The sequence below is a fragment of the Orcinus orca genome, chromosome 13, assembly GCF_937001465.1.
Source record: "Orcinus orca chromosome 13, mOrcOrc1.1, whole genome shotgun sequence".
NCBI lineage: Eukaryota > Metazoa > Chordata > Mammalia > Artiodactyla > Delphinidae > Orcinus > Orcinus orca.
Genome location: NC_064571.1, coordinates 769366 through 796456, shown reverse-complemented (window position 1 = coordinate 796456; position 27091 = coordinate 769366). Strand labels below are relative to the sequence as shown.

At 43.5% G+C, this 27091-nt stretch overlaps 2 protein-coding genes across 17 annotated transcripts in view; both read left to right on the top strand.

The window, feature by feature from the left end:
- RGPD4 (RANBP2 like and GRIP domain containing 4) overlaps window positions 1-10475 on the top strand; it is a 54136-nt gene extending 43661 nt beyond the window's left edge. For 2 of the 3 annotated variants that reach the window (XM_033401653.2, XM_049696162.1), the window contains 6 exons: window positions 2935-3139; window positions 3727-3828; window positions 7145-7290; window positions 8190-8463; window positions 8590-8915; window positions 9287-9799. In XM_033401653.2, coding sequence (XP_033257544.1) covers window positions 2935-3139; window positions 3727-3828; window positions 7145-7290; window positions 8190-8463; window positions 8590-8915; window positions 9287-9592 — 1359 coding nt within the window. In that variant the 3' untranslated portion in view covers window positions 9593-9799. Of the gene's footprint in view, window positions 1-2934; window positions 3140-3726; window positions 3829-7144; window positions 7291-8189; window positions 8464-8589; window positions 8916-9286 lie in introns of all 3 variants that reach the window. The other variant, XM_033401654.2, reaches the window with a different exon arrangement.
- Window positions 10476-11279: 804 nt separating this feature from the next.
- The window catches only part of CCDC138 (coiled-coil domain containing 138), a 47631-nt gene continuing 31819 nt past the window's right edge, over window positions 11280-27091 (top strand). For 2 of the 14 annotated variants that reach the window (XR_007470950.1, XM_049696164.1), the window contains exons 1-9: window positions 11296-11529; window positions 11985-12042; window positions 12529-12654; window positions 15106-15228; window positions 16911-17098; window positions 19039-19197; window positions 21982-22101; window positions 24931-25008; window positions 25122-25229. Coding sequence is in view for 12 of the 14 variants with exons in the window: in XM_049696164.1 (XP_049552121.1) it covers window positions 11437-11529; window positions 11985-12042; window positions 12529-12654; window positions 15106-15228; window positions 16911-17098; window positions 19039-19197; window positions 21982-22101; window positions 24931-25008; window positions 25122-25229 (1053 nt within the window). In the remaining 2 variants the exon portion in view is untranslated. Of the gene's footprint in view, window positions 11530-11708; window positions 11801-11984; window positions 12043-12528; window positions 12655-15100; window positions 15229-16910; window positions 17099-19038; window positions 19198-21981; window positions 22102-24930; window positions 25009-25121; window positions 25230-27091 lie in introns of those variants that run through there. The other 12 variants (XM_049696171.1, XM_049696169.1, XM_049696168.1 and 9 more) reach the window with 12 other exon arrangements.

The window sequence follows — 27091 nt, the reverse complement described above, 5'->3', positions numbered from 1 at the left end:
CATAATGCCTTTGAGATTTGGCCCAGTTACTGTGTGTAGTGTTAGTGTGTTTCTTTCTGTCACTGGGTGGTATTCCCTTGTGAGGACGTACCACAGTTCATTCGTTATTGTTTCTGCAGGGAAAACAGGTTTCTAAATAGATGGAATCAGTTGATACTGTGTTGTACAAGTCCAGTCTATCCTTGCTAATTTTTTTCTGCTCGTTCTATTGATTATTGAGAGGAGTGTTGCTGAGCATGTTTGTTTTTCTCCTATCAGTTTTTGCTTCACGTACTTTGTTAGGGAGTGTTCCCTCTGCTTCTGTTTCCTGGAACACAGTGTAGGAATTGGTAATATTTCTTTCTTAAATGTTTGATAGAATTTACTACTGAAACCATCTGGGCCTGGTACTTACTATCATTATTTTTTTTTGGAAGGACATTAATTGATGGTACATTTTCTTTAATAAATATAGGTCCATTCATATTATCTATTTCTTATGTCAGTTTTGGTAGGTTGTGTCTTTTGAGGAATTGGTTGGTCCATTTCCTCTACATTATCAAATTTGTGGGCATAACAGTGTTTGTGAAGTGTGTGAAGTTCATTGAAATTTATTACCCGTTTAATGTCCATGGATCAGTGTTGATAGCTCCTGTTTCATTTCTGATATTAGTCATTTATGTCATCTATTTTGTTTTCTTGGTGAGCTTGACTAGAGGTTTATCAAATTTTATTGACCTTTTCAAAGAATCCATTTTTTATCTTGTTAATTTTTCTCTGTTTTATTGATTTCTGCTCTGCTTTTCATTATTTCTTTAGTTCTTTGTGCCTTCTGTTTATACTGGTCTTTTTTCTCTAGTTTTTTAAGGTGAAAGTTTATTGATTTTAGATCTTCTTTTTAATATATGCATTTAGTGCTACAAAGTTCCCCTTCCTTGCTTTTGTTGGCATTCCACAAATTTTGGTAAGCTGTAGTTTCACTTCTATTTAGTTCATAGTATTTTTAATGTGTCCAGAGACTTTGACATGTGTATTAAAAATGTGTTGTTTAATCTCCAGATATTTGGAGATTTTTTTTCAGCTATATTTCTGTTAGTGATTTCTAGTTTAATTCCACTATGGACTGAGAATATACTTTGTATGGTTTCTGTTCTTTTGAACTTGCTGAAGTTTGTTTTATGGCCTAGAATGTGGTGTTTCTTCATAAATGTTCATGCGTGCTTGAGAGGAACATGTATACTGCTGCAGTTGGATGGAGCATTCTGTAAATATTTTTATTTCTGTTATTGTATTTTTAAGTTGTGAAGTCCCATTTGATTTTCTTTTGTGCTTTATATTTTTTTGCCTGACACCTATCTTTTCATTTGAGTATTTGTCCTTTTTTGGAACATTGTTAGAAGAGCTTTTCAAAGTTTTTCTGATCATTCAGCACACGGATCATTTCATGACATTCCCCACCCTCGGCCAAGGAGAGTTGACTTTTCTTGGACCCTTTTCCATCTGTGCCGTCGGCAGCTGCAGTTTTGGACAGCTCTGGTACCCTGCCTGGGATGTGGGTTAGTGGGTGGGGGCAGGAAAAATTTCCCGCAGGGTTCTCACCAAGATTACCTCTCAGGTCTTGAGAGTCTTTTTTGTTCTTTTTTCTTTCTCTTTTTCCTAAGTAAAAAACAGAAGTTTACTATAAATACATCTTCTAATGAGATGGCTCTTAGGAAGGGGGAAGTTTTTGGTGTCTTGATTGAAAGTGAATTTGGTAAGGCCAGAATTTCAGATGGTCACTTTGCCTGTCTCTCCAGTAGTCTTTACACCTGGGGACCATCTACCATAGTGAGGGGCTTTCTTTTTCTGTAAAACTGGGGGACAGTCAGAGAAAAATCTCAAATCTCTTGCCACCATCCAGCAGTTCTGGCCAGAAACCCTCTTCCTCCAGGTTTAGTACTTTCTTGCTGTGACACCCGCTGTAGGCAGGTAGGAAGCAGGTCAGGAAAGGGGCCCAGGCACGACCTCGTCGGCTCAGCCTAGTCCATTTCCAGAACCCATGGTTGCCGCAGGGGTTTGGGAGGAGGTTGTGTCCAGGAGGCAGGGACTGCCCTCATTGGCTGGGGGCAGGCAGCTGTGGATGATGGGCCATGTGGCCTGGAGGTGCCCCCACGCCCCAGCAGTGTGCACGGGGGCACATGGCTCAGGCCAGCACCTCCTTGGGTTCCGGCTGTGGTGCGGGGACCCCGACGGGCTGGCCCGTGGAGGCCAAGTTGTCCGTGGTCTCATCACCAGGCCTGGCTGCCACCTACATCTCAGCCATTGCTCCTCACCAGTGGGCCATATATAAATATATACATATATATATATATTTTTTGGCTGTGTTGGGTCTTTATTGCTGTGCACGGGCTTTCTCTAGTTGCAGTGAGCAGGGGCTACTCTTCCTTGTGGTGCGCAGGCTTCTCATTGCGGTGGCTTCTCTTGTTGCGGAGCACAGGCTCTAGGCGCTAGGGCTTCAGTAGTTGTGGCATGTGGGCTCAGTAGTTGTGGCATGTGGGCTCAGCAGTTGTGTCTCACAGGCTCCAGAGCACAGGCTCAGTAGTTGTGGTGCATGGGCTTAGTTGCTCCGTGGCACGTGGGATCTTCCCAGACCAGGGCTCGAACCCGTGTCCCCTGCATTGGCAGGTGGATTCTTAACCACTGCGCCACCAGGGAAGTCCCATGTCTTGAGATTTTTAATCCTTCTGCTTTCATCCACTTTTCAGAGGCTTCTTCTAGTCACTTTATCTGTTTCAGTCCAATTCAGCTGTAGGTGCTGGGAGAGGTAGGATGAAAGGTGGAGTGGGAGAGAGAAAAGTGTGCTTACTCCATTTTGTCCAGAACTCCAAGTCCTCGGTTTCTTTTAAAATAGGGTATATGATCCTTTTTGTCAATCAGTACTTAATGTCATAGTTATTTGTTACTTCCTCTTTGCAGAAATCCCAGAATGAGGGCATAACTAGCACGGCTGACAGTGTGTGTACGGATGGCAGTAAAGTGACTCTACCATTTTTGTGTAAATCTGAAGAACCAGAGTTTACTACCAAATGTATTAGTTCACCACCTATTTCTTCTGAAGCTGTTGATAAACCTGTGGATTTATGTACTAGAAAGGAAAATGATGCAGATTCTACAAGCCAAGGTACAATTTGATACATGTTTATAAAAACCTTCTAGGCATGCGTTACTACATAAGGTACACCTGTGATTTTGAGACGATAGACTTTTAAATGCAAATCCAGAAACTCCCTTTCTTAAAACAAAATTTGAGATTTATAAAGGGGCATGAAATATTTCGCTTTTATGAGCTTATTTTTTACAATTGAGAATACAAAAAATCTTTAGATATTTTCTGAAATCCTGCCTTTGAATGAATGTTTTAGATTATATTAGATTGTGTAAAGCAGAAACTGTATATAGCTCTCGATCTGATTTAGTATAGATCTACATCTCATTTTTAAAAAATGATTTTGGGTATGCTCTTGGTATATTCTGCATTGAGAATAGTACCTGAAAACGTAATAACAATGAAGAAGCTCAGAACTTGGATGTCTTTTATAAGTTTTCTTCAGAGAGATAACCAGATTATAAATGTTCCATACCCCATCCCACCCCATACCTCTCAGTAGTACAGCAGGTCCTACCCCCATTCTCTTTGGGTCCTGAGTAAAGCTTTGATGTTCAACATGTATTAAATGAAATATTAAATTGCTCTTTTCCTTTTGCCAGTGGAAAGCAAAACAGTTTCATTTGGATTTGGAAGTAGCACAGGGCTGTCATTTGCAGACTTGGCTTCCAGTAATTCTGGGGATTTTGCTTTTGGGTCCAAAGGTAAGATCAGGAGGAGCGGTTTTAATGATTGTATTACAGAAATATGCACACCTGGGGGGAGCAAGCCCTTTGTCACTCACCTGGCCATTTGTTTCCCCAGCCCTGCACTCCAGCTGTCTAGTGTTGTAATAAAGGAAGGGCTTCTGTTTTATTGTTATTTTTGCTATTATTAATATAACCATAAGAATTTTCTCGTCATTCATTGTAACTCATGGTGCTAGCCTTCCCCATCCTGAAATGCAGAACCGTCACTCCAGTTTTGGAATAACCTTGGGATTGGCACATTGTTCTTTTAGTTATACTTTTGATTTACTAATATTTCAAGATATGTGCATCAGTAATTTTTAAGGAGATGATTTTGCAGTTTTTTATTTTTGCAATATCCTTGATTGTGCTTTTTAATATAAGGGTTGTGCTCATTTATAACTGGTGAGCTTTCCCACCTTTTCCAGTGATTTTTTTCTATTTTTGGTCCATTTGGGTATCATTTGTAGAAAATAATCCTTTTCCTTGTTTCAGAAGCTTGAAAAAATTAGCATATTTTCTCATTCTTAAGGTAGCTTACATGTATCTGATTATAGCACCACCTAAACTGAACAAGATGCTTGAATTGTCGAATAAATTTTGTTGAAGATACATACTTACATGATCATCTAGTTCAGAATTCCCTCTCACATATTTTTACTTGTTTCACTAACACTGGGTTTAGCCAATCAGCAAAAAAAAAAACAGAACAGTTCCTGTCATTTATGGAAACACATATAAAACTTTTAGAAATTACCTTCAGATGCTACGTTATGTTGGAATTCATAGCTTCACTGATGTCAGGTTGCTTTATTTTTATTAATAAGTAGCCTGAAGTCACAGGGTCATAGGTCAACAGATACAACAGTGTATAGTAGGTATAATTATCCACAAATAAAAAGCCAAATAAAAATTGATGTGTTAGGTTGCTTGATACTTGGTATACCTTTTTCAAAGTACTCCATCAGTACTGTACAATGAAGTGTGAGGTAGGCAAGACTCATGCCACGTGGGAGGCTCGCCCTGAGTATTATTTGCTGACGTTCACTCCTTTTTCCATGAGATTATTTACCAAGCTCTTTTTTAAACTACATTTCTTGTTTTGTTCTTAGATCTCACAGGAATTTGTGCTTTGTCTTTTCAAAGAAGTAGCTTTTGGTTTTATCAGTTCTTTTGTTTATGTTTTTTATTTATCTTCAGATTTTGTCATTACTTTCCTTTAAATTATCATTGGTTTTCTTGCGTGTTAAATGCCTGCTTTATTTAATTTAGATTGTGCTAGTAAGCACAGAATAGCATTTTGAAACTAAATTCCCCTGGAATCAATTTCATAGCTTTTCATGGGGAATTTTCACACTACTATAAGTTTTTTTAATATTTTAGAATTTCATCTTGCCTTCTTTGATTAAGAGCTTGTGGGATTTAATTTTTTTTTTTAAGGTAATCAGTTTCACCAGAATGTTTTTTTGTTTTTTAAACTTATTTCTGGCATTGTGTGGACCTTTTTGATCTTAAACTTTTTGTTTTGGTTGGTTTTAAGCTACGAGGAGTCTTTTTTTTTTAATCCTTTCCTCCTCTTCTGTTATGTGTTATTTCTGTGGTGATTACTTTTTCTTCATCTGTTCATTTTATTTTTGTTTCATGTTTTCTTTTGTTCCTTTTTTTTCCTGTCTTCTCCTGAAAGTCCTCTTCACAGGCAGGTCTGTCAGTCACTCCCTGTCTTTTGTGTAATATTTCATATGGAAACTAAGAGAACACAAGGAACACATGTTTATCTGCTGCTCCCCTTTGTCCGTGATTTGACGTTTTATCTTATTTCCTTGAGATTCTGTAATGTTTTCATTAAACCCGGACTCAGAGTGGAAGCTTCCTAGGTACTATTATCTAGAACACAGTTGTTGTTAAGTTGATATTACTGATGTGCACATCTTTATACTCTTACTGTATAAGTTCTTTCTCCTGTCCCTTTAGAACAGTGGTTTTCAACTCTTGGCTTCATATTAGAATTTCTTGGGAGCTTTTTAAAGAAAAAAGAAACACCTGATAGTTATGTTGGGCTCTCTGGGCCTGCGGCCCAGGCACTGGTATTTTACAGAAGCTGTTGGTGTGATTTTAATATGCACCCAGTGTTAAGAACCATTGCTTCAGAGGAATTTTGAGACTTTCTGCCATACCTCTCAGGGTATTGGGGTAATTTAAAATTTTTTTCTGCTTGGGAGTTCCTGAGCCAGTTATTTTTGAGCCCTACGCCTGTGTATCATGTAGATCTGTGGTTACTGTTCTCAGGAAGCCCCCCACACAACCTGAGATTGTGCTCTTCTTGTTTCAGAGCATTCTTTTGCTGTATCTTCTTAATAATTTTTTTCTTTTTTCCTGTTTTTTTCTCCCCATTAAACCTCACTTAGGAGTTACTGCTTTAGACACTAATTTTGTTCTTTCTTCAGGGTGCTGTTTTTAACTGATCCGTGACATTTTTGCCTTCTCCTGAGTTTTTGCATCAGATGTAGGTTTAGAGAGCAGTGATTTTGTCAGCAAGTGATGAAGAGTTGAGAGGTTTCTTTCCTCTAAGATAGTGGGGAATGTATTAGCAGGCTGGGTCCTCACATTCGAGATGCGGATGAAGAAGCTTTTAGTTTTCACCTTCTCCCTGTGAGGGGGAGTAAAAGTCTTTGTTCCTCTGCGTGGGAGTGGGGAGCCTTTTCACCCCTTAACTAAGTTAAGCCTAGTATTGCTTGAAGACAGTGGGGGTCAGCTTCTCCCAAGGCTGCAGTGCCACCTGGCCAAGAAGTTTAAGCTCCAGCTCTAGTTACCTTAGGAGGAAGTTGAGGTAGAGAAGTTATAAACATGTTTAGTCTGCTTCGGCTAATATGGAAGTAGCAGATTTGGCTTCTTTGAGAACATTTTTAGGTTCAAAAGTTATATTTTTCATGTGATAGAATGTTTTATGAAATGAACTACCTTTGGAGCTGAGCTGGGTTTTCAGAGTTTCAAAGTATGTACTTTTAATTAAGAACCTGCTTCATTACGGAAAGTTCTTCTGTAGTTCAGTATCATGAAGACCTAAGGCTCAGATGATCCTAGACCCTATCTGTATATCTAGACATAAATGTTACTAAAAGTCCTGTGTACTCACCACATGAGTTTAATCTGCCAGAATAGTACAAGTTTAAACATTTTTATTAGAAGTATGTTACATCATTGGAAATTAGATTCATTCATAAAGTAATCTAACTGGGATTAAGAGCTTATTAAAATAGATACCACTGTTTAAGTATCCTAATTTATTCATCAGATAAAAATTTCCAGTGGGCAAACACTGGAGCAGCTGTGTTCGGAGCACAGTCAACCAGTAAAGTTGGCGAAGATGAAGATGGTAGTGATGAAGAGGTAGTTCATAATGAAGATATCCATTTTGAACCAATAGTGTCATTACCAGAGGTAAATATTAAAGAGTGAAAACCTTACTAATAACTTCACATTTTAAGTTTAAAACTTGACATGGGCTTGATTTGTAGGGCTTGGCCTTGTTTGCATTTCTTTCAGAACATTGACCGTTTCAAATGGAAGCTCTTTATTAGAAGTTCAGCCTTTAAGTTCAAATAGTCTTTTTTTTTTTTTTTTTTGGCGGTATGCGGGCCTCTCACTGCTGTGGCCTCTCCCGTTGCGGAGCACAGGCTCCGGACACGCAGGCTCAGCGGCCACGGCTTACGGGCCCAGCTGCTCTGCAGCATGTGGGATCCTCCTGGACCGGGGCACGAACCCGTGTCCCCTGCATCAGCAGGCGGACTCTCAACCACTGCACCACCAGGGAAGCCCTCAAATAGTCTTTTTAAAGAAATTTACATACAAATGTTATTTGGTAAATTCTATATGAAATCCTTGGGAAGAACTTAAGTTTTGCATGTTTGTTTTCAGTAACGTAATTCTAGGGGCAAAAGAAAAAAAACCTAACCAACATCTAATCTCATATTTGCCACAGTCCTTTCAATAAAAAGTAAATTGTACTTTTTCTGGACAAGAATGTTGTTTTAGGCAAATTACTTTTATCAGTTTCATCCTCAATCAGTAGATAATATTTAAGAACAAGCATTTTTTTGAAACCTCTCTTGTAAAAGAATGTATTTAGTTTCCAAAATGAGGAAGAATGTTACATAAGGGGAAAATGTGTAATGACAGATTTTTCCTGCCTCATCCAAATCAGATGTATTTGTAACCCTAGGATGTTAACTGTTTTCAAATTCTGTTCATGCCAGTGTCTTAAGGAATTTGGATCTTGGAATTTGTTATGGAATATTTTATAAGCAGCATCTTAGAGATAATTTCATGTCCTGTCACAGGTAGAAGTAAAATCTGGAGAAGAAGATGAAGAAATTTTATTTAAAGAGAGAGCCAAACTTTACAGGTGGGATCGAGAGGCCAGTCAGTGGAAGGAGCGTGGGGTTGGAGACATGAAGATCCTCTGGCACACGATGAAGAATTACTACCGGGTCCTGATGAGAAGAGACCAGGTGCTCAAAGTGTGTGCAAACCACGTCATCACCAAAACAATGGAACTGAAACCCTTGAATGTTTCCAACAATGCTTTAGTTTGGACTGCCTCAGATTATGCTGGTGAGCTCTACACTCAAATGCTACTTTCTGGTTTGGGGATTTTTCTAAAATGGATAACAAATACATAAAACAATTTATAACAGTTATTATAACACAAAGGTCACTGTGTTGTTTGTTGTTTAATAGATGGAGAAGCCAAAGTGGAACAGCTTGCAGTGAGATTTAAAACTAAAGAAATGGCTGATGGTTTTAAGAAAAAATTTGAAGAATGTCAACAGAATTTATTGAAACCCCAGGAAGAACAGGTATCACCGAGAGCAAAGGAGACAAATCCTGTGGTGTTTTTTGATGTTTGCGCAGATGATGAGCCTCTGGGACGTATAACCATGGAATTATTTTCAAACATTGTTCCTCAAACTGCTGAGAACTTCAGAGCACTGTGCACTGGAGAGAAGGGCTTTGGTTTCAAGAACTCCATTTTTCACAGAGTGATTCCAAATTTTGTTTGCCAAGTAAGTCTTAAGTGTACATCACAATGGGTGTCTAGAAAAAGTGCAGCACACCAACTTGGGGAATTTGGGTGTTTCTCCTTACTTACGATTTTCTTTAGACTTCTTTAGCATTTCCACAGCCCCAGCTTCTGTCCCCACAAGAACTTTCAGCCTAAAACGGTTCGTATTTTTAATGCCTTGAACCTGCTGGAAATCAAGGGTGGGAAAAAGATCTTTTCATTGTTTGTCTTCTTTCACAAGTGGGTGTTTCTTAGTTTTCAGACTGCGTTCTCAAAGAAGCTGGGTGTTGAGGACCTACCCTTTAGTGGTTAGTTCTGTGTGTATTTGTAACATTTTATTTGGGATTCCTGTTAATTGAAATCTTTTTTCAGGGGGGAGATATCACCAAACACGATGGAACAGGAGGACGGTCCATTTATGGAGATAAATTTGAAGATGAAAATTTTGATGTGAAACATACCAGTCCTGGCTTACTATCCATGGCCAATCGAGGCCAGGATACCAATAATTCTCAATTTTTCATAACACTGAAAAAAGCAGAGCATTTGGACTTTAAGCATGTAGTATTTGGGTTTGTTAAAGATGGCATGGATACTGTGAAAAAGATTGAATCCTTTGGTTCTCCTGAAGGGTCTGTTAGTCGAAGAATTGTTATCACAGAATGTGGACAGATATAAAATCATTGTTTTTCATAGTAGATTTTACCTGTATAAACAGTTGAATTGAAGCCTAGCTGTTATGACAACATGGCAATTATGTTCAGCTTTTGAAAATGGACATTTCCAATGTATAAATATAAAATTGCAGCTTATAGCTGTTGTCACTTTTTAATGTGTTATAATTGACCTTGCATGGTGTGAAATAAAAGTTTAAACACTGGTGTATTTCAGGTGTACTTGTGTTTATGTACTCCTGACATATTTGTATTAAAATGGAGTAATACTAATCTTGTTAAAAGCAATAGACCTCCTCAAACTATTGAAGGAATATGATATATGCAATTTTAGTTTCTTCTAAGATATCAGACTTCCTGCATGGATATACTTACTGTTTGGATAAAGGGACCATGACTTGGATAGTTTTTATTTCAGATTTGGAATATATTTGGTAATTTTCACTATTGGTGTGCTCATTTATGAATAAAGATTCACTTGTGAGTGGGTAGAGCCAGAGGGTAGAGACTTAACCAAAGTGCTCTTCTATAAGTTCTTGCACCTCCTGTATAGCTATCAGAGTACCTTCTTTCCTTAAAATGTTATGTAGCTTCCTGTGCTCTTCCCAAGGTATTAATTTTTACATTTTAAGTAAGTTGAGTATTTAGACTTTTTAAAAAACCTGTCATCTGTTTCTACTACCTCAAACTGCATTTGGTTCTGATAGAACTTGAATTTTTCCTTGCAGTTATTGTGATAAAGTATGAGTATTTTAAAAAGGTCTATCTATACCATGTTCTTTGGTTAAAGATTTGGTTTATACTAGATTGTTGCAGTACCTTTTTCTGGTGAATTTTGTAGCAAAAATAAAGTGACAATTGTTAACAGCCATGACATTTAAAATATTACTTGTGCATCTAGTTGTTTTTTCATTCTGGAACCAAAGTAAGGAGATAAAAGATCCGTAAACTTAAACTGCCACCTAATTTCCAGAGCTCCCAAGGAGAGGACTGTTTTCCAGTTGGGTATACACTGAAAACTTACTTGGAAATGGCTAGTGTCAAAAGTTCGACAGAAAAAGGGGGCACGTTCTCATCAGCTTACTCGTGTGGCACCACAGAGCACCCCGGGAGAGCACGTTTTGCGTATTCCAACCACTGCCGGCGGTGCCTTCTGCCCTCCGGGGTTCTTTCCAGCGGAGCCGCCTCATTTCGGGTAGTGAGGCAGTGGGGCTGTCGCGCCGTTTGGGGTTTGGAAACAGGCAGTCCTGGGACAGCACCTGCTGACCGCCTGTAGTGCGAGGGTCATGTGGGGTCCGTGTGCCGGGAGCGGCGGACGGCCCCGACCCTCCCGAGTGTGGGGGTGTTTGCGTGTGTGTGTATGCGGGGGGCGGGGAGTGGGTGGGTGGATGCATGCGGGTCCTCGCGCGCGGCTGCCTGGCGGGGACACTGGTGCCTGTCACGTTTCCGGGCGCCTCCCGAGGGATTCCAGGCTGCGGGAGGCACTCGGAGGCGCCCTAAAGATTACAACTGAGGACTCACAAGCTTGGTAACGGATGCTTTGGCCGAAACCGACTTCTCCAAGATTAGTGTCTCACAGCTGCTTCCGATGGGTTCGAGCGCTTATGAGACGGACCCGCGCGGGCTGCCCCTCGGCGCGACCCTCGGGAAGGAAAGGAAAACAGGAGAGACCCGCGCACCGGCCCGCAACGCGCCCCCACGGCCCGCGAGCACGGACCTGCGCCAGCGGCCGCGCTTTTGTCGGGGAGACGTCGGCGGCGCGGCGCGCCGTGCGTCACGGCGCAAATCCGCTGCGCCCGCCCCGCCCGGCCGCGCGCCGTTGCCAGGGAGACGACGGCGGCCGCGGCCATGGAGCCGAGGGTGGTGAAGCCGCCCGGGCAGGACCTGATGGTGGAGCGCCTCAAAAGCCGCTACGGCGTATGGAGCGGCTGCCCCGCCGAGGTGAGGTCCTGCCCTGCCTGTCGGCGCATGCCAAGTCCGCGGGTCGCCGGATCTGCGGGTCGGAGCGTGGGCTCGGGGGAGGGCCCCTGGCGGCGGCGGCGTGCGTGCACTTGTGAGGAGGGTGCTTTCGGCGGGCATCGGGAGCGGGAGGGACCGTGCGCGTCAGCGCGTAGATGCGTGGCAGGCGTTCCCGGCTGTGACTTGCGTGCGGGTTGGAACCGCCTCGGTCCCGCCCCATAGCGGGGAGTCCGAGCCGGTTTCAAGCGGAAAGGTGCGGGCGCCCGGCCTGGTGGATCCGCGGTGGCCGCCTCTGTGCGCGGACCCGGCGCGCGTGTCGGGGCGGCAGGGAGGGGGCGCTGCGCCGGGCTGGGGACCCGGGATCAGGCCGGTTGTGCGGGGCGGGGGCGCCGGGCGGCCCGGCCCGCCCCGGTGACTGCTCCGTCGCTCTCTTTCAGCCCGGGCGCCGGCGGCCGGACGTGGCGGAGTGGCGACGGCGGCCTCCCTGCACCCCAGGTAGGGCGGCGGGCCGGGTGTCCGCGCGGCTGGGGAGGCGCTCGCTCCTTTTTTCACCGCAGGAGATGTAGTTTATTGCGCAGCGTTTAATGCTTGAAGTCCATAAAGGGGAGAAATAAAGTGTTGAACGTTTCGGCACTGGCGGGATGTCGTGACGAGGTGGAAGGAGGGCGGATTCTGAACGTTCGGGGAGTTCGCCTACCGCCTGCGGTCCTTAGGTACCGACCCATAGAACAGGGTTAGAGGCACCTGCTCTGCTTGCTTCCCCGCGTCGTTGACGGCGTCACGTGCGGGGGTGGGGGGCGGTGATGAACGTCAGTGCTGTTTGAAGAGCTGACTTGATGCCTGTTTTCTAGAAGTCTGCATTAGGGAGACAGGAAGGAAATCGGTACGTAGCTTTGTTCTCCTACGTTTCGGGGTCGAGAATGAGGTCGTTGATATCTAACCTTAGTGAGCAGCCTCTGCAGTCGTCTTTCCTGTTCACAGAGGACTTCGGTTTCTGCTCACGTGGAGATGAAGCTGGTCCGTCGCTGAGATGTTACTCTGATGAGAGGAGGCGCGGCCCCGCATCCCCCCGTGGTGCCCTCAAGCGTGGGACCGTCAGATGGCAAGGTAGCCCGAGTCCTGCTCGGGCCTCCCTGGGCATCTCGGGAAACTAAAGAGGGTCAGGGGCTGCCTGTGTGTTTGCTTTTCTCTGAGAGGAGCCTGCTGAGTGGTTGGAGAAACTGAGTGATTGTTACTGAGAATTTGATAAAAGCACAAACCTAGCATCGTGTTTGCTGGCATAATGCAGTTACTTACACTGTGTGATAGATGGCTCTTCATCCAGGACCCAAATGAAGACCTTGCTCCCCACCTCCCTTTTTTTTTTTTTGTGGTACGCGGGCCTCTCGCTCTTGGTTGCGGCCTCTCCCGTTGCGGAGCACAGGCTCCGGACGCGCAGGCTCAGCGGCCATGGCTCACGGGCCCAGCCGCTCCGCGGCATGTGGGATCTTCCCGGACTGGGGCACGAACCCGCGTCCCATGCATCGGCAGGCGGACTCTCAACCACTGCGCCACCAGGGAAGCTCCCCCTGTTTTTTTTAATTAAATAAGGAATTAGGGTAAAAATGAGTATAAGTTTGTTAGGCGGCGGTATTAACTCAGTCGGTGTCGTGTGTCTCCTGGTGTGGTGAGCACTGTGTTCCAGGTAGCAGAGAGAGAGATGGAAGAAGTCAGCCCAGGGAGCTGGTATCAATGCCTACAGTATATGTATGATGTGGTGCTGGGCTGTGAGGGGTCAGCAGTTTTGCAGAAGAGATTTTACTCTGGATAAAACCACTGTAAAAACAATGGAAGCTAAGGTGAAATAAAGTTCTAAGTTGAATACTGTTAATGCCAAAAATATGTGGCAGAAGGAAGTGCTTAGGTATGGAGAGGGAGCAGACATTTTGAAATAACGTTAAACCATAAAGATATGTATGTATACAAAATGAAACGTTGGGGTATTGTGGAGAGAAAAAAAGAAAGTTGTGCCTAAAGTATCTGTTAACGTGATCGATATTTTGGAGCTTGAATTGCTTCATTCTCTGATTAAACGAATTAATCCATGTAAAGGACTTAGAACAGTGTTCAGTATGTAGAGAAGCACTCAGATGCACCGCTGTTTATCATCATTACTGTTACTGCTGTTTCCTTTGGCGCTCACAAAGTCACCTAGTTGATCTGGAGTCAAGATTTGGACATGGGGTTGATCGAATATAGAGGAAGGAAAGAGAAAATTGCTGGAAGTTAATTATGAATTCATGGAAATTATTTTCATATATTTAACTGATGGTTTTATCATCTTTAAGGTAAGCAGTCTGGGTGTAATTTCAAGTTACAAGTTGAAGCTTGTGGACTGTGAATGTTTCTAACATTGGACAGTTTTTCCACAGTCCCTAGTTGTGATCTAGGGTGGAGTCGTAGAGCTGCCCAGCACAGGCTGCAGGTGTCTGTTGAATTCTTGAGATGGGGCTGGTCTGAATTGAGATGTGCTGTGAGTATAAAATACACAGCTGATTTTAAAGATGGATAAAAGAATGTAAAATGTCTTATTTTAAAATATTGATTGGGCTTCCCTTGTGGCGCAGTGGTTGAGAGTACGCCTGCTGATGCAGGGGACGCGGGTTCGTGCCCCGATTCGGGAAGATCCCACATGCCGCGGAGCGGCTGGGCCCGTGAGCCATGGCCGCTGAGCCTGCGCGTCCGGAGCCTGTGCTCCGCAACAGGAGAGGCCACAGCACTGAGAGGCCCGCGTACCGCAAAAAAAAAAAAAAATATATATATATATATATATATATCGATTGTATGTTAAAATGACAGTGTTTTAGATATACTGGGTTAAATATAGCATATTGTTAAAATTTCATGTCTCTTTATGTTTTCAATGTGGCTGTTAGAATTTTGTTTTTTCTTCTTGCGGCACCGAGGGGCTTGCGAGATCTTAGTTCCCCGACTGGGGATTGAACCCCGGGCTGTTGGCAGTGAGAGCTCAGAGTCTTAACCACTGGACTGCCAGGGAATTGCCCCAAATTTTAAATTATCTTTTGTGACTTGCAGTATATTCTCTTTGAACAGCACTGGTCTGGAAATGTCAACGTTCAGATGATCTTTTTGGAGGGAATACCTGGGATTCTAGTTCTGCTTCACCTTTTGCTGGTTATGTCACCTGTCAGTTAATTGAACTTCAGGGTTCCGTTTTCTCACCTTCAACACTATTTCTCTTAGCTACAATTAGAGAAAGCAGTGCCTGTCAGATCTGCCGCACAGCAGCATCCAGGGTCAGAAGGAGGAGTGTGGGGCATCCACAGGGTGTGCACTTTGCAGTTGAGCCTGTTTGAATGTGTAGAAGGATCTTTGTAGTGAGTTTTCAGCATCAGTGATTGGTACTTTACATTTTTTCCTTTTGCTTTTTTAAACATGTTTACTTGTTAACGTTTTTCACAGTTGTTACGCTGTTAATATTTGAAAAGCAGTCTCACCTGCTTTAAATGCTATAGAAATCTTCCAGAATGCTGTGATAGAATTTTTTTTAAAGCCTAGATGAGGAACTGGATTCTTTTCAAGATTTAAAACAACGGGAAACAGAAGAAGAGTTCATTGGGAATGATCATAGGGTTAGTACCTCCGAAATAAACAAGCAGTCTTTTAAACAGATAAACAAAGGTAAGAGAAATACTCATTTTGGAACAGTCATTTAAACAGTAACTCTGTCGAGTAGGGCACATAAAGCTTACCCCATAGTAATAACCCTGGTTCTCAGGGGTCTGTATTTCTGTGTCCTGGATTTTTGTAAGCCATGAGCTTGTTACTGCGCTTGTCATTAAGCTAAAGGAGAAGAAAAAATAAACTTCATGATTTTCCAGTAGAATTTGTACACTCTCAAAGTTTATCAAAAGCGCTTAATAATCAACTGAATATTTTTATAATTTCTTCAGTTCTTTTTCATGTCAGTATTTGTTAGGAAGTGAGTAAAATTATGGTAGTAGGTGGCTATTCCTTAAACATTTTAGGAAAATAGTCCAGATCACTTGAGGTCTGGCTTCCTTTGCCCCTGAGCCAGTAGTTGCTCTCTGTGTACCTGGCTGCCTATCCTAGTTTTGCCAGGATTTCAGGAAAAGAGGCAGCTGGGGTGGTGCCCTCCCCTCTTGGCTGCAGGACCCAACTGCCCCTGGGAGCCTCTGCGTCTCCCGCACACACAGGACACTCGCTGCTCCGTCCTCTTCATCATTCGTCTCAGTGTGCGAGGAGCATGAAGAATACTGCCGGCTTGTGTTTCCTGCTGTGCGGTGGATTTTCCCACGGATGACCACTGAACAAGTGCGGAGTGTGTGTAAAGGCTGACAGAACTAAGGAGTCTTCAGGCCGGTGCTGGGGGGACGGGAGCCCGAAGAGGGTGTCTCCCCTTGAAGGGCGTCTGCTGAGTGAGGGAAGGGAGACGTTTTCCTTTTTAAATGTTCCTACTTTTTGTCTTGGCTCCCCAGTCTGTCCAAGACGGGGAGTACTGTGGGAGAGCCCTTCTTAAAGCCGGGGCGCTGCCCCAGCTGGAGGCCAATGCAAGGGAAAACCGCTGTGCTCAGGATTAGCAGAGCGTGAGTTCTGATAGCTCAGTGCCGGCGAGGAGCTAAGCAGGAGGACCTCGCCCTCCACTGCTGTCAGGGGAGCTGGTTAGCTTTGGGCACCGTGCAGTTGACTCTGCACGTGTACCCGGCAACCCTGCAGCGTTGCTGCTGATCGTTTGCCCTAGGGGAGTGCTCACCGTGGGCGCCAGGAGCCAGGTGCAGGGCCGCCTGGCCTCTGTGCAGGCAGCACTGCTCAGGTGTCCGTGTGCAAAAAACACAGCACAGGTGAAGCAGTGGAGGGTGGTGAACCTGCCGCCATCGTTAATACAGGAACGCGTTATTTAACGGGGGAGGTTATAGAGGTTGTGTAATTATATGATTATTTAACTACAGACGTTATATAAAGTTTAAAGACAGGCAAAACAAATAATTTTTTAAACATAAGTAGTAAAAATTAAAAAGAAGTGAAACAATGATGAGCACTGTATTTGGGTTAGCGGTTAATTTGGTGTAAGGGAGAGAAGGGAATGTGCTCCGGAGTTTCTGAGGTAACTTTCCATTTCTTGGCCTAGGTAGTTAATCCATAAGTGCTTTCGCGCACTCATTTTTGGAGTAATCTCAGATTTACAGAGGATTCCTGTGTGGCCTTCATGCGAATTTTCTAAATGTTCACTGTTGGCTGTATCATTCTTTCTCTCTGCATATAGTCCTTGAAACTTTGTAACAGTACTATGAGGATACTTAAAACTGTAAATTAAGTTTTTAATTTAAGTTTAATTTTCTTAGCAGTTGCTGAACCAACTAATTTGGCCTCAGATTCAAGGAACTGGACTGACTGTTGCAGTGACGCTAGTGAGTCTCCTTTGAAACGTGTCAGCTCCCCAGCGTCCAGAGCCTCAAACAAGCAGGGTGTGCTTCCACGTCAGGTCAACCAGATCTACGATGAGTTACTCCAGATACACCAGAAACTGCAGGTGAGCCCTCAGGCCGAACCGAGGGTCCGGAAATGTTGATGTTGTCAGCGCCGAACATTGAGGAAACACGAACACAGTTGTTTCGTTTTGTGTTAGTTAAGTGTTTATTTCCATCCCATCCTTACTGAAGAAATAAAACAGAATTTGCTAGTAAAGTATGCTTTTTGAAGTAGGTGTTCTAGATTCATTGTTTTAAATACCTATATGTAAAAAGTTCTCCTGTCAGCTCTCACCAGAATTCAGTTCAGAACAGTGGCCTTTATCTTCTTTGTCTCTAAAGGATGTAATTCACGTCTTTCTCAAGCATCCACTATGTGGGAGTACAGAAGGAAGCAGAAGTATATGTAATGACAATTTCTGTTTGAAATTCTTCTAGTTGGAAATATATGTGTGTGTATATATATATATATATACACACACATATATATATATATATATTTTTTTTTTTTTTTTGCGGTACGCGGGCCTCTCACTGTTGTGGACTCTCCCGTTGCGGAGCACAGGCTCAGCAGCCATGGCTCACGGGCCCAGCCGCTCCGCGGCATGTGGGATCCTCCCGGACCGGGGCACGGACCCGCGTCCCCTGCATCGGCAGGCGGACTCTCAACCATGCGCCACCAGGGAAGCCCATGTCTCACTTTTTGAGGACCTGTCAAACTGTTTTCCAAAACGACTGCACCATTTTACATCCCACCAGTGCTGCACAGGGGTTCCAGTTTTTCTCTGTCTTTTTGATTCTAGCCATCCTAGTGGATGTGAAGTGCTGTCTCGTGGTTTTGATTTGCATTCCCCTGATGGCTAATTGATTTCAATTTTGGACATGAGTATTTTGTGCCACCTGAAAGCACACAGGTGGAGATGTTAGTAGGCAGTGTGGACTTGAGTCTGGAGCTTGGGAGAAAGAGCTGAGCACCGCAGTTTGGAAACAGTGAGTTGCGTGCGCAGTGCTTTTAGCCCGTGGGTGGATGGAACCAAGCAGAGAAAGTATGGAGGAAGAAAGCAGCTTAATCCCCAGTCTTGAGGAGCAGCAGTGTGGCGGGGAAAGGGGACCCGGAGGAGGTGGTGTCAGGGAGGCGGGGAAGGAGGGGACCAGAGTGTGCGATGCGTGAAACCAGGGCTGGAGCGGGACCTGCGGGTTCAGTGATTGGGCAGCTGGTTCAGTAGGGGACGTGGATTGAGGCCAGATGAAAGTATCAGTACATCGAGGAGTGACTGGGATGTCAAGAGGGCTCAGCAAACATAGACAACATTTTAAAGAAGTTTGTGAGGAGGGGAGGCCAGTGGGTGGGATCCAGAGAGATTTCATTTCTGATGCGATGGGAGTGTTGGAAATAATAGAGCACTGAGTGGCAGCAGTCTCCCCAGGAGGCAGAGGCAGTGGGAGGCCGGCCTCCCTTTGTAAGGCTGCGTCCTCGCGCTGTCTTCTGTTCTCCCGTGAAGGCAGAGACCGGCTGCCTGCACAGAGGCTGGAGGAGGTGATGGATTCGGGGTGGAGGGTGGAGAAGGTTTGCATAGGCACCGTGGGGAATGCGGGGAGGTGGGAGAGGATCTCTGGGCCGCACGGGAGTGCCTCTTCGGGTATGAGGCTTTCTCCAGGGGAGCTCAGCTGGCGTCGGGGCAGGGAAGGTGGCTGGAGGGCATCCCAGGCAATGGGAAGGGGAGGGGTGGCGGGCATCCCGGCGGGCGCGGGGAGCTCCGCGGTGCTCACCTTGCTTGCACCCCAAATTCTCTCGAGTCCTCGCAGTGGAATCTCACTGGTGGATCCTGCAAAGTACAGGGTTACCTGCATGCCGGTCTGGTTGTTGCTGCATCTGCGCTCACTTGGTTCCCATGCGTCCGAAACGCCGTTCGATTGAGCTGCCATCTCAATGAATGAGACTCACTTGTACCGCTGGTACGTGTGCTTCTGAAAAACACTAAACTCTGCCCTTTCTATGCAGTGTGGAACTGCAGCACAACAGGAATTTGCTGAAGAGCTTCAAAAGCGAGAACGTTTTCTGGCTGAGAGAGAAGAGCTGCTTTTCAGACATGAAAGTGCCTTGAATAAAATTAAAGGTGTCAAAGAAGAGGTTCTCACAAGGTTCCAGACCCTGAAGGAGGTGAGCGCATGGCGCTGACTTCAGCGGGCAGGGCCCTCCTCCTCTGGTTTGGGCTCCCTGCTCGTTCGCATTTGCACATTTGCTCAGCCTTCCCGCCCTCACATTTTTCCTGGACCAGTTGAAGGTGGGTTGCAAACATCAAGACCCAGCAGCCTAAGTCCTTCTTCCGTGCAGTGAATTGCCTCAGAAATGAGGGTGCTCTCCACACCACCGTTGAACAGGAAATGCATGCCAGTTATATAATTTAACTTAAAATACATTCACAGTCCACGCTCACTTTCCCAGTGGGTCCCCAAATTGTCTTTTATTGCTTTTTGTTTTGTTCTCTGATCAAGGAACTAGACAAAACGCAGGCAAATCTCATTGGTTTCTCTGCATCTAGAGCAATCCACGTCACCATTTTTGCTTTTTCTGAGGCTTTTCTTTGAAAGCTTTTGGCCTGTAGTCTTAAAGAGTGTGTCTTATTCTGTATTTGCCTGATTGTTTCCTAATGTTTATATTCAGATTAAATATTTTTATCGAGACTGTCAGGTAGGTTGTACGGTATTGTTCTTTGTTTCCTATCGAGAGATGGGTTACTATACGTGCAACTTATATAGAGGAGAATTTACTATTTGTTTTGAAAGTGCATGCAGTCTCGCGATGGGCGCCATGATCAAGAAAAAGAGTAGTCCCGGCCCCCAGGGTTCCCACGTGCTCCTCGTAGCTATCCGTCCCCCCCCGACCTCCCCGCACCCCCCAGCAAGCACCCTCCCCCCCTCCCACTTTGCTGTCACCCCGCAGGTTTCTGAGTCTGTTCCTCTCTCCAGTCCTTTTCTTGTGCACCCTTCAGATTTGATCACGGGATCACAGCTTCTTCTTTCATTTCCATGTTGCAGTTGATCTTGTCTAGAGAATTGTTTTATTTCTGGCATTTTAAAGTTCTACATTTTCCAGTTATTTTCAATTTTTCTCATGAGAATTTCTGTCTTTCCATTTGCATTCATTGGCATTTGGAATTCAGTTAAAAATGCCACTCTAGATCACCTGAGGGTTGGCATTTTTCTTGAAACCTAATCACATTCTTCTGGTTTTTTGTATGTGCGGTGAGTTTGGGATTGTCTTTGGGACCTTTTGGATATTATTAATTTTGTATAGATTCTGGATCCTTTCATAACACTCTGGAGAATGTTGGTTGTATGTGTTCATTTCTGAAGCAGTGAGCCCAGTGGGTTGAGGCTGAGTGTTTTCTCACCGTGTGGGCTGTGCCCCCCTCGCTCGGTTTCCTAAGCCTGTGCTGTTGCTCTGGAGCCTGTCATGCAGGCACCGCTGGGGGTTCTCAGCCTTTGCTGTGATGCTCTGGGTCTTTAAGGTGCCTACACACAGTGGGGCTGTTTTTAAACTGAACTCCTGTCTCTGCCCCTTTGCTCTGCTGCTTTCGCCGGCTCAGGGCTGATCCAGATTTGAGCACAGTCCTTGGCTCCTGGGGTCCCCTCTTCCTGGTTTCCCAGCCCTGAAAAGCAGTTTCTCTCCAATTAGCAGTGTCTGGGGCCTGCCCTGGGGCAAGACTGCAAGGGAAAACGAAACCCAGGAAACTTCAGCCCCTTGATGGTTTCTTCTCCAGGTTTTCCCTCCTTTCTACTATTCCCTGCTTTTGTTTCCCTTTGACATTCCTTAGGTAGTTGCTTTTTGTGTTTTGTGTACGGTTTTTAGTTGTAATTAGTTGTAATCGGTAAGAGAGGCAGAGTGCAGTGGGGCTTATCCCTCTGGAAATGGAACCCACGTCATACATTTTTAATCTCTTCTGGAGGTGGAAGATTTGTACAGTGAGAATGTTAATCTAATTTTTAAAATACATATAGTATATGTGACCATATCCTAAGTTATTTAAGGAGTCATTTAATGTAATAAAGTTGCATAAAGCTAATTTTTTTCACAAGCTTGGATTTTTAAACAGGGCAAAAGAATGAATGCTTGGATTCTCAGCGCTCTCCATCCAGTTTTAGCCTTGATATTTTGCTCTTTGGATTTGTATGCTACTTGTAATAAGTATAAAGCTAACTGCTTTATTTTAATGGGAACTAGATGATTACTTGAAAGAAGGAAATTAACTCAGTTTCTTGATTTCCTGTGGAAACTTGCTTGTTTTAATACATTACGCATAAATTTGAGAGTAAAAGGTGAAAGAAACTATATAAGTATTCACAATTTAAATCTAAAAGTGCTCTCATTTAAATGGAATTAGAGGGGAAATTGATTTTAATCATTTATAAAACTGGTTAAGGAAAGTCGAATAGTTTGGGTCTCAGGAAATTTTATTATGTATTTAAGTTTCTTGAGATGTACAATTTTAGCTAATTTATGAGAACAAGAAATTAGTTTGTTCTGTGGAATATTACTTCTACTCCACAAGGGTAATTTAAACCTTAAATTTTAATTCACAAAGCTATGAATAATTAACTAGTCTCTGAAAAGGATCAGAAATCCTTCATTGTTTTATCATTCCATGATGTCAAATAGAAATTATTTCAGTGTGTTTCTGTTGTGGATTTTTCTGAGCAGAAACAGAAAGTAGCCTTATTGCTAATTAATTTGTGTAATATGTTTTAATAGGTATTTAACATATGCTTTTAATGCTTTGTTATTAGTTTGGTTGATTATACAGTTTTTATAAATCATTTGCATTATTAGTCGTTATGCTTAAATACACTGATTAAAGTCCATGTGATTCAAGGAGTTTTAATTTTTAATTAATTTATGTTCAGTGGCATTAGTGACATAGAATCTGTACTTTTTCCCTCCTAGCAACATGATGCAGAAGTTGAGCGCTTAACTGAAGTTCTTAAGGAAAGAAATAAAGAAAGCAGGAGGCTAAGGTCCTCTTTTGATGCATTGAAAGAATTGAATGATAGCTTAAAAAAACAGGTAAGACCTATTTTATCTATATTAGATTCTAAGACATTCTTAGAACTATATAGATTAACAAATTGTAAGTCAAAATCTTAGAACATATTCTGGCTAGAGAAAACCTTGATTATCTTTATTTGTTACCTTTATTATAAAATACTTCCAAATATAAATAAAGTATTATTAAGCTCTTGGTTTCTCATCATCTGTTCTGACAACCAGCTGAGACGTTTGACAACTTGAAATTTTTTAAACTATTAAGAGCAATGACTAGATTAAAAACAAGCAAAAGAAAACCTGCTAACCTGGGTACTTTAGGTGCTGGTTTGTAGCTTTGTGCTGTTCTTGCACCTGCTGTAACACACCACTCTTTGTTTTTGGAGTGTCTGTGATGTGTTGATCCTGTGCTGGGGAGTGTGAGCTCATGCCCACTGTGTCACGGTGCGCTGCCCTTACGTGTGTAAGTGGAGTGTGAGCTCACGCCCACTGTGTCACAGTGCGCTGCCCTTACGTGTGTAAGTGGAGTGTGAGCTCACGCCCACTGTGTCACGGTGCACTACCCTTACGTTTGTAAGTACTGTGGTTTAGCTCCGTGCTTAATAATACTCAAGTTGCACCAAATTCTTAGGAGTTGTACTTTTTTTTTTCACTTCCCTTTGCCAGTTTTTGCCTGAAAGACGTGAAAGTGACGGGCTCTGTGGAAGAGGGACAGGAGAGTGATTGTGTGTGTTCGTGGGGAGGGACGCATAGATGAGCAGAAGCAGGTGAAGCTCGTCACTTTAGTGGTTAAGGCCTTGGGCTGGGGAACTTCGTGGGTTCCAACATGTTGGTGAGCTCGTACTCTGAGAGAGAACTGGGCTCCTGGAATCCCTTGGCTAGCTGTGTGCTCTTCACTACTTGTTACGACCTTTCCCCTTGGCAGTGATAACTAGGTCCCCCATTTCTCACTTCACCTGATGAACTGGCTTCTCTGAATCAGGTCTAACCTCCCACAATTAGCGTGTGAACTTGACTCACGGTTGTCTGGAAGCCTCCTTATCCTGGAGAGACTGCCTTTTCCCATCACAGTCTCAGGCGAGCACTCTTTTTTGAGAAGGGTTTCTTTAACTGCTAGTATAGGTGCATTGTTGCCCATACCTGTCTCTTAGGTGGATATAATCCTTGATAATCTTGCGTGTGTTTGATGAGTGTGTGGTGACGGGAAGTGTGCATTACTACGAGTTTGAACCTATTGATAGGAGTGGGGAAAGGTTGGAAAATTCACAAGAGAGGCATGTGGGACATAATGAAGAAGTTTAACACGGGAGTTCCAAAAGTAGTTAATAAGGCAAAAATGTAATATGTGAAGAGGTGATATCCAAAGCTGGTGAAAGATGCCAACCTGTAGATTCTAAGAAATTCTGTTAACCCTAAGCAGGGTAAATATTGAGGAAAACCATATAAGCATGCTATTTTAAGACACGAAGATTTTAGATAAAGATAAAACCAGAGAAAAATAAGACACCTTACCTTCAAAGAAGGAGCATAAGACTATTGGCTAACTTTTAAGGAGGAAATATCATGTACCTTATTTACGTAAACAGAAAAAGAGAAATGCTCCCTTTCTTGTTGTATGAGGCCAGCATAACCTTGAAACGAAACCTGTCAAGAACATTACAAGAAAAAAAAAAAATGCAAGCCAGTCTCCCATGAGTACAGATGCAAAAATTTTTAATATCAGCAAATTGAATCCAGAGGTACACAAAAAGTATAATACAACTCAGTGGACTTGGTCCAGGAATACAGGGTCATTTATCATTTGAAAATTAACACATCATCTGATAAAAGGAGAAAAATCGTATAATTCCTTGATTTAAAATTCAGCACCAGCCCAAAGATAATAACTAGTAATAGAAGAGAACTTAATTCTCATAGAGTACTTACAAAAAAAAAAAAAAACAACAACTTCTGAATCACACTTAATGTAAGTTATTGAAATCTTTTCCCTTGAGATCAGAACAAGATAAAGGTGCTCACTGTTAACTGTTTTGTTGAACTTTGTGCTGAAGTCCTGGTCAGTGCAGTGAGGAAAGGAAAGTCAGGGTCGGGAAGGAAGAAATAAGAATTATCCTCCGATGACATGATTATGCACAGATGTAGTAACTATCCAAGTGAGCATACAGACAAGTTATTAGAATTAAACAAATTTAGGAGAATCTTTGGGTATAAGCTCAGTATATGAAATATCAAGTGTATTTCTGTATATCAACAATAATCAAGTAGTGAATGTTTATTGAAAGATACTATGGGTAGTAGCATCAAAAAGCATTGGCTATCCAGGAATAAATCTAAAGAGATTATACATGTATAAAACATGCATACTGAGGAGTGCAAAATGTTAATTAAAAGCAACTAAAGAGGACCGAAATAAGTTGAAGGCTATGTTATGTTCAGGGATGAGAAGACTCAATATGGTAAAGATGTCAGTTTTCCTAAATTAACAGATACATTTACTCCAATAGCAGTAATTCGTTATGGTGATATTTAATGATTGGTACACTTTTCTGTACATACATTATACTTCAATAAAAAGTTCAACTAAAAGACGTTTCCTATTAAAATGTATACGTGTAAGATGTTAGGAGACTTGCACATTTTTCATAGAATGAAGTAAACTTTCTTAGAAACTCTTAATGTTTTAGGACCAAATGGTGGTTTTAGCTGTGATCTTTAATCATGGACGCTACCTCTGTCTGTTACGTTATGTTGCTTGGTAACACAGACTAGATAAGATGGTACACTGGGAAAACTTCAGTAGGAAACTGGCTTGAGGTTTCTATTGAAATATCTAATGTTTTCCTACCTTAGTTAAATGAAGTAAGTGAAGAAAACAGGAAGTTGGAGGTTCAGGCTAAGAGAGTTCAAGCTCGTTTAGATAATTTACAGGTAAGGTACCTGCTCTTCTCTTGAGACACAAAGTGAAATTTAAAATGACTGCCTTTGGACTTTCTCACTTTTAATATAATTTTCTTTTAATTCACGGATATGTACTGTCACAGAGGAAGTGTGAGTTTATGACAATACAGAGATTGAAAGGAAATCCCCACGCCGCTCACGAAGCAAAAAGTTTAAAACAGGAAAAAGTACCAGTTTCAAAACCTCATAAGGTATGATATGATTTCTCCATTGGAAAGACAGGACATTTTTCTCTTCCTTATTTTTTTTTCCCTTTAGCAAACATTCTTCTTAGTGTGAAAGGATTCACTGTGATCATTTCTTTGTAGAAAAGTATTGCTATAATATTTCAGATATGCTTTTGTTTGCAAAAACAAAACAAAACATTTAGCTGCTAAGAATATTCATGTATAAGGCTTTTTGGGGACATGTATTTTCATTCCTCTTGGAAATATAGCCAAGACTGGAATTTCTGGGTCATAAGGTAGAGGTGTATTTAATTTTGGGGGCAACTGCCAGTTTTCCAGAGTGGTCGCGCCATGCATACTCCTGCCAGCAATGTGTGTGACAACTTGGCTAAAAAGTTTGCTGTCAGCTTTTATGGCACCAAAAAACATTTGGTGTTTTCAGTCTTTCTTATTTTGACCTTTGCAGTGGGTGGGTAGTGATACCTCACTGGGCTTCAGTGGTTTTGATAAATGCTGTAGTTTTTCATAAAGTGAACTGGGCGGATGGCCTTGTTTAAGGATGGCAACGGGAGCCCCAGCAGGAGCTGCCGTGGGACGGGCACCGTCTGGCCTGTGACGGGCCGGCGCGGATCAAGCAGGAGCCACCGCGCTCCCAGCCCTGCACAGGGGTCCACGCATGGGACCTCCTCGACGGAAGGCCGGGGACCTCGTCCGTCCGCAGGGCCAGGCCTGGGGGAGCTGCTTGTGCCAAGCTCTCGGGGCCCCCGCTTGGCGGTGCTGCGGGGTGTCAGCAGGGAGGTGCCGCGGCTCTGGGCCGTGCTGCCGAGAGCACCGAGGACCCGGCCTGTGTCCCCTCCGGCACCTGCGGTGGGAGGTCATCTTGGGGCGGACTATCGATGTGGGGAGGATAGGGAGCCAAGCCCACAGCATCGCTGGCCCAGCCTCCGCGTCTCATCCAGGAGGAGCACGGCAGTCACAGCAAGGGTGGCATCACCGGCCGCATGGCTCTCCCGGAGGCTCCAGGCCTAGGGCCCCCTTCTGACCTGCAGGGACCCCTCCTGGGCCCCACGTTGCACTCCCAATGGGGCTGCCCTAGCCTGTGGCCGCCCCGCCTGCCCTCACCTCTACCAGGCCCCGGCTGTGCGCAGAGGGTTTAGTGGTTGGAAAAGATCGTACTTAACCCCCCCCCCCCCGCCTCCTTTTTCCTGTCATGGATGCTGGCTGTGGAAAAAAAATTTTTTTTTAATTAATTAGTTTATTTTCTTTTTGGCTGCATTGGGTCTTTGTTGCTGCGCGTGGGCTTTCTCTAGTTGCGGCGAGCAGGGGCTACTCTTTGTTGCGGAGCACGGGCTTCTCCCTGCAGTGGCTTCTGTTGTTGCAGAGCACAGGCTCTAGGCATGCGGGCTTCAGTAGTTGTGGCATGCAGGCTCAGTAGTTGTGGCTCACGGGCTCTAGAGCACAGGCTCAGTAGTTGTGGCGCACAGGCTTAGTTGCTCTGCGGCATGTAGGATCTTCCCAGACCAGGGCTCAAACCCGTGTCCCTTGCATTGGCAGGCAGATTCCCAACCACTGCGCCACCAGGGAAGTCCCATGAAAAAAATTTTTTAATTAAAAACAAATAATAAAGTAAATTGGAAAAGTGGAGATTTATACTCAGGTTAGTCAAGATGATTGCAGTTTTCATCAAAAGTTCCTATTTGAAGAAAATTGAGAAGGTTAAAAGTGACTCTTGGTCAGAATAGTATAACTTTGTTTTCATTCATCTGATTCTGTTTTTGTGGATTGCTGTCTGCTTAATTTTGCCTTTTTATTAATTTGCTTTTGTATTTCTCTGTCTAAAATTAAATCTAGCATAGCTCCCGTTGAAGGAACATGTGTGATAAATG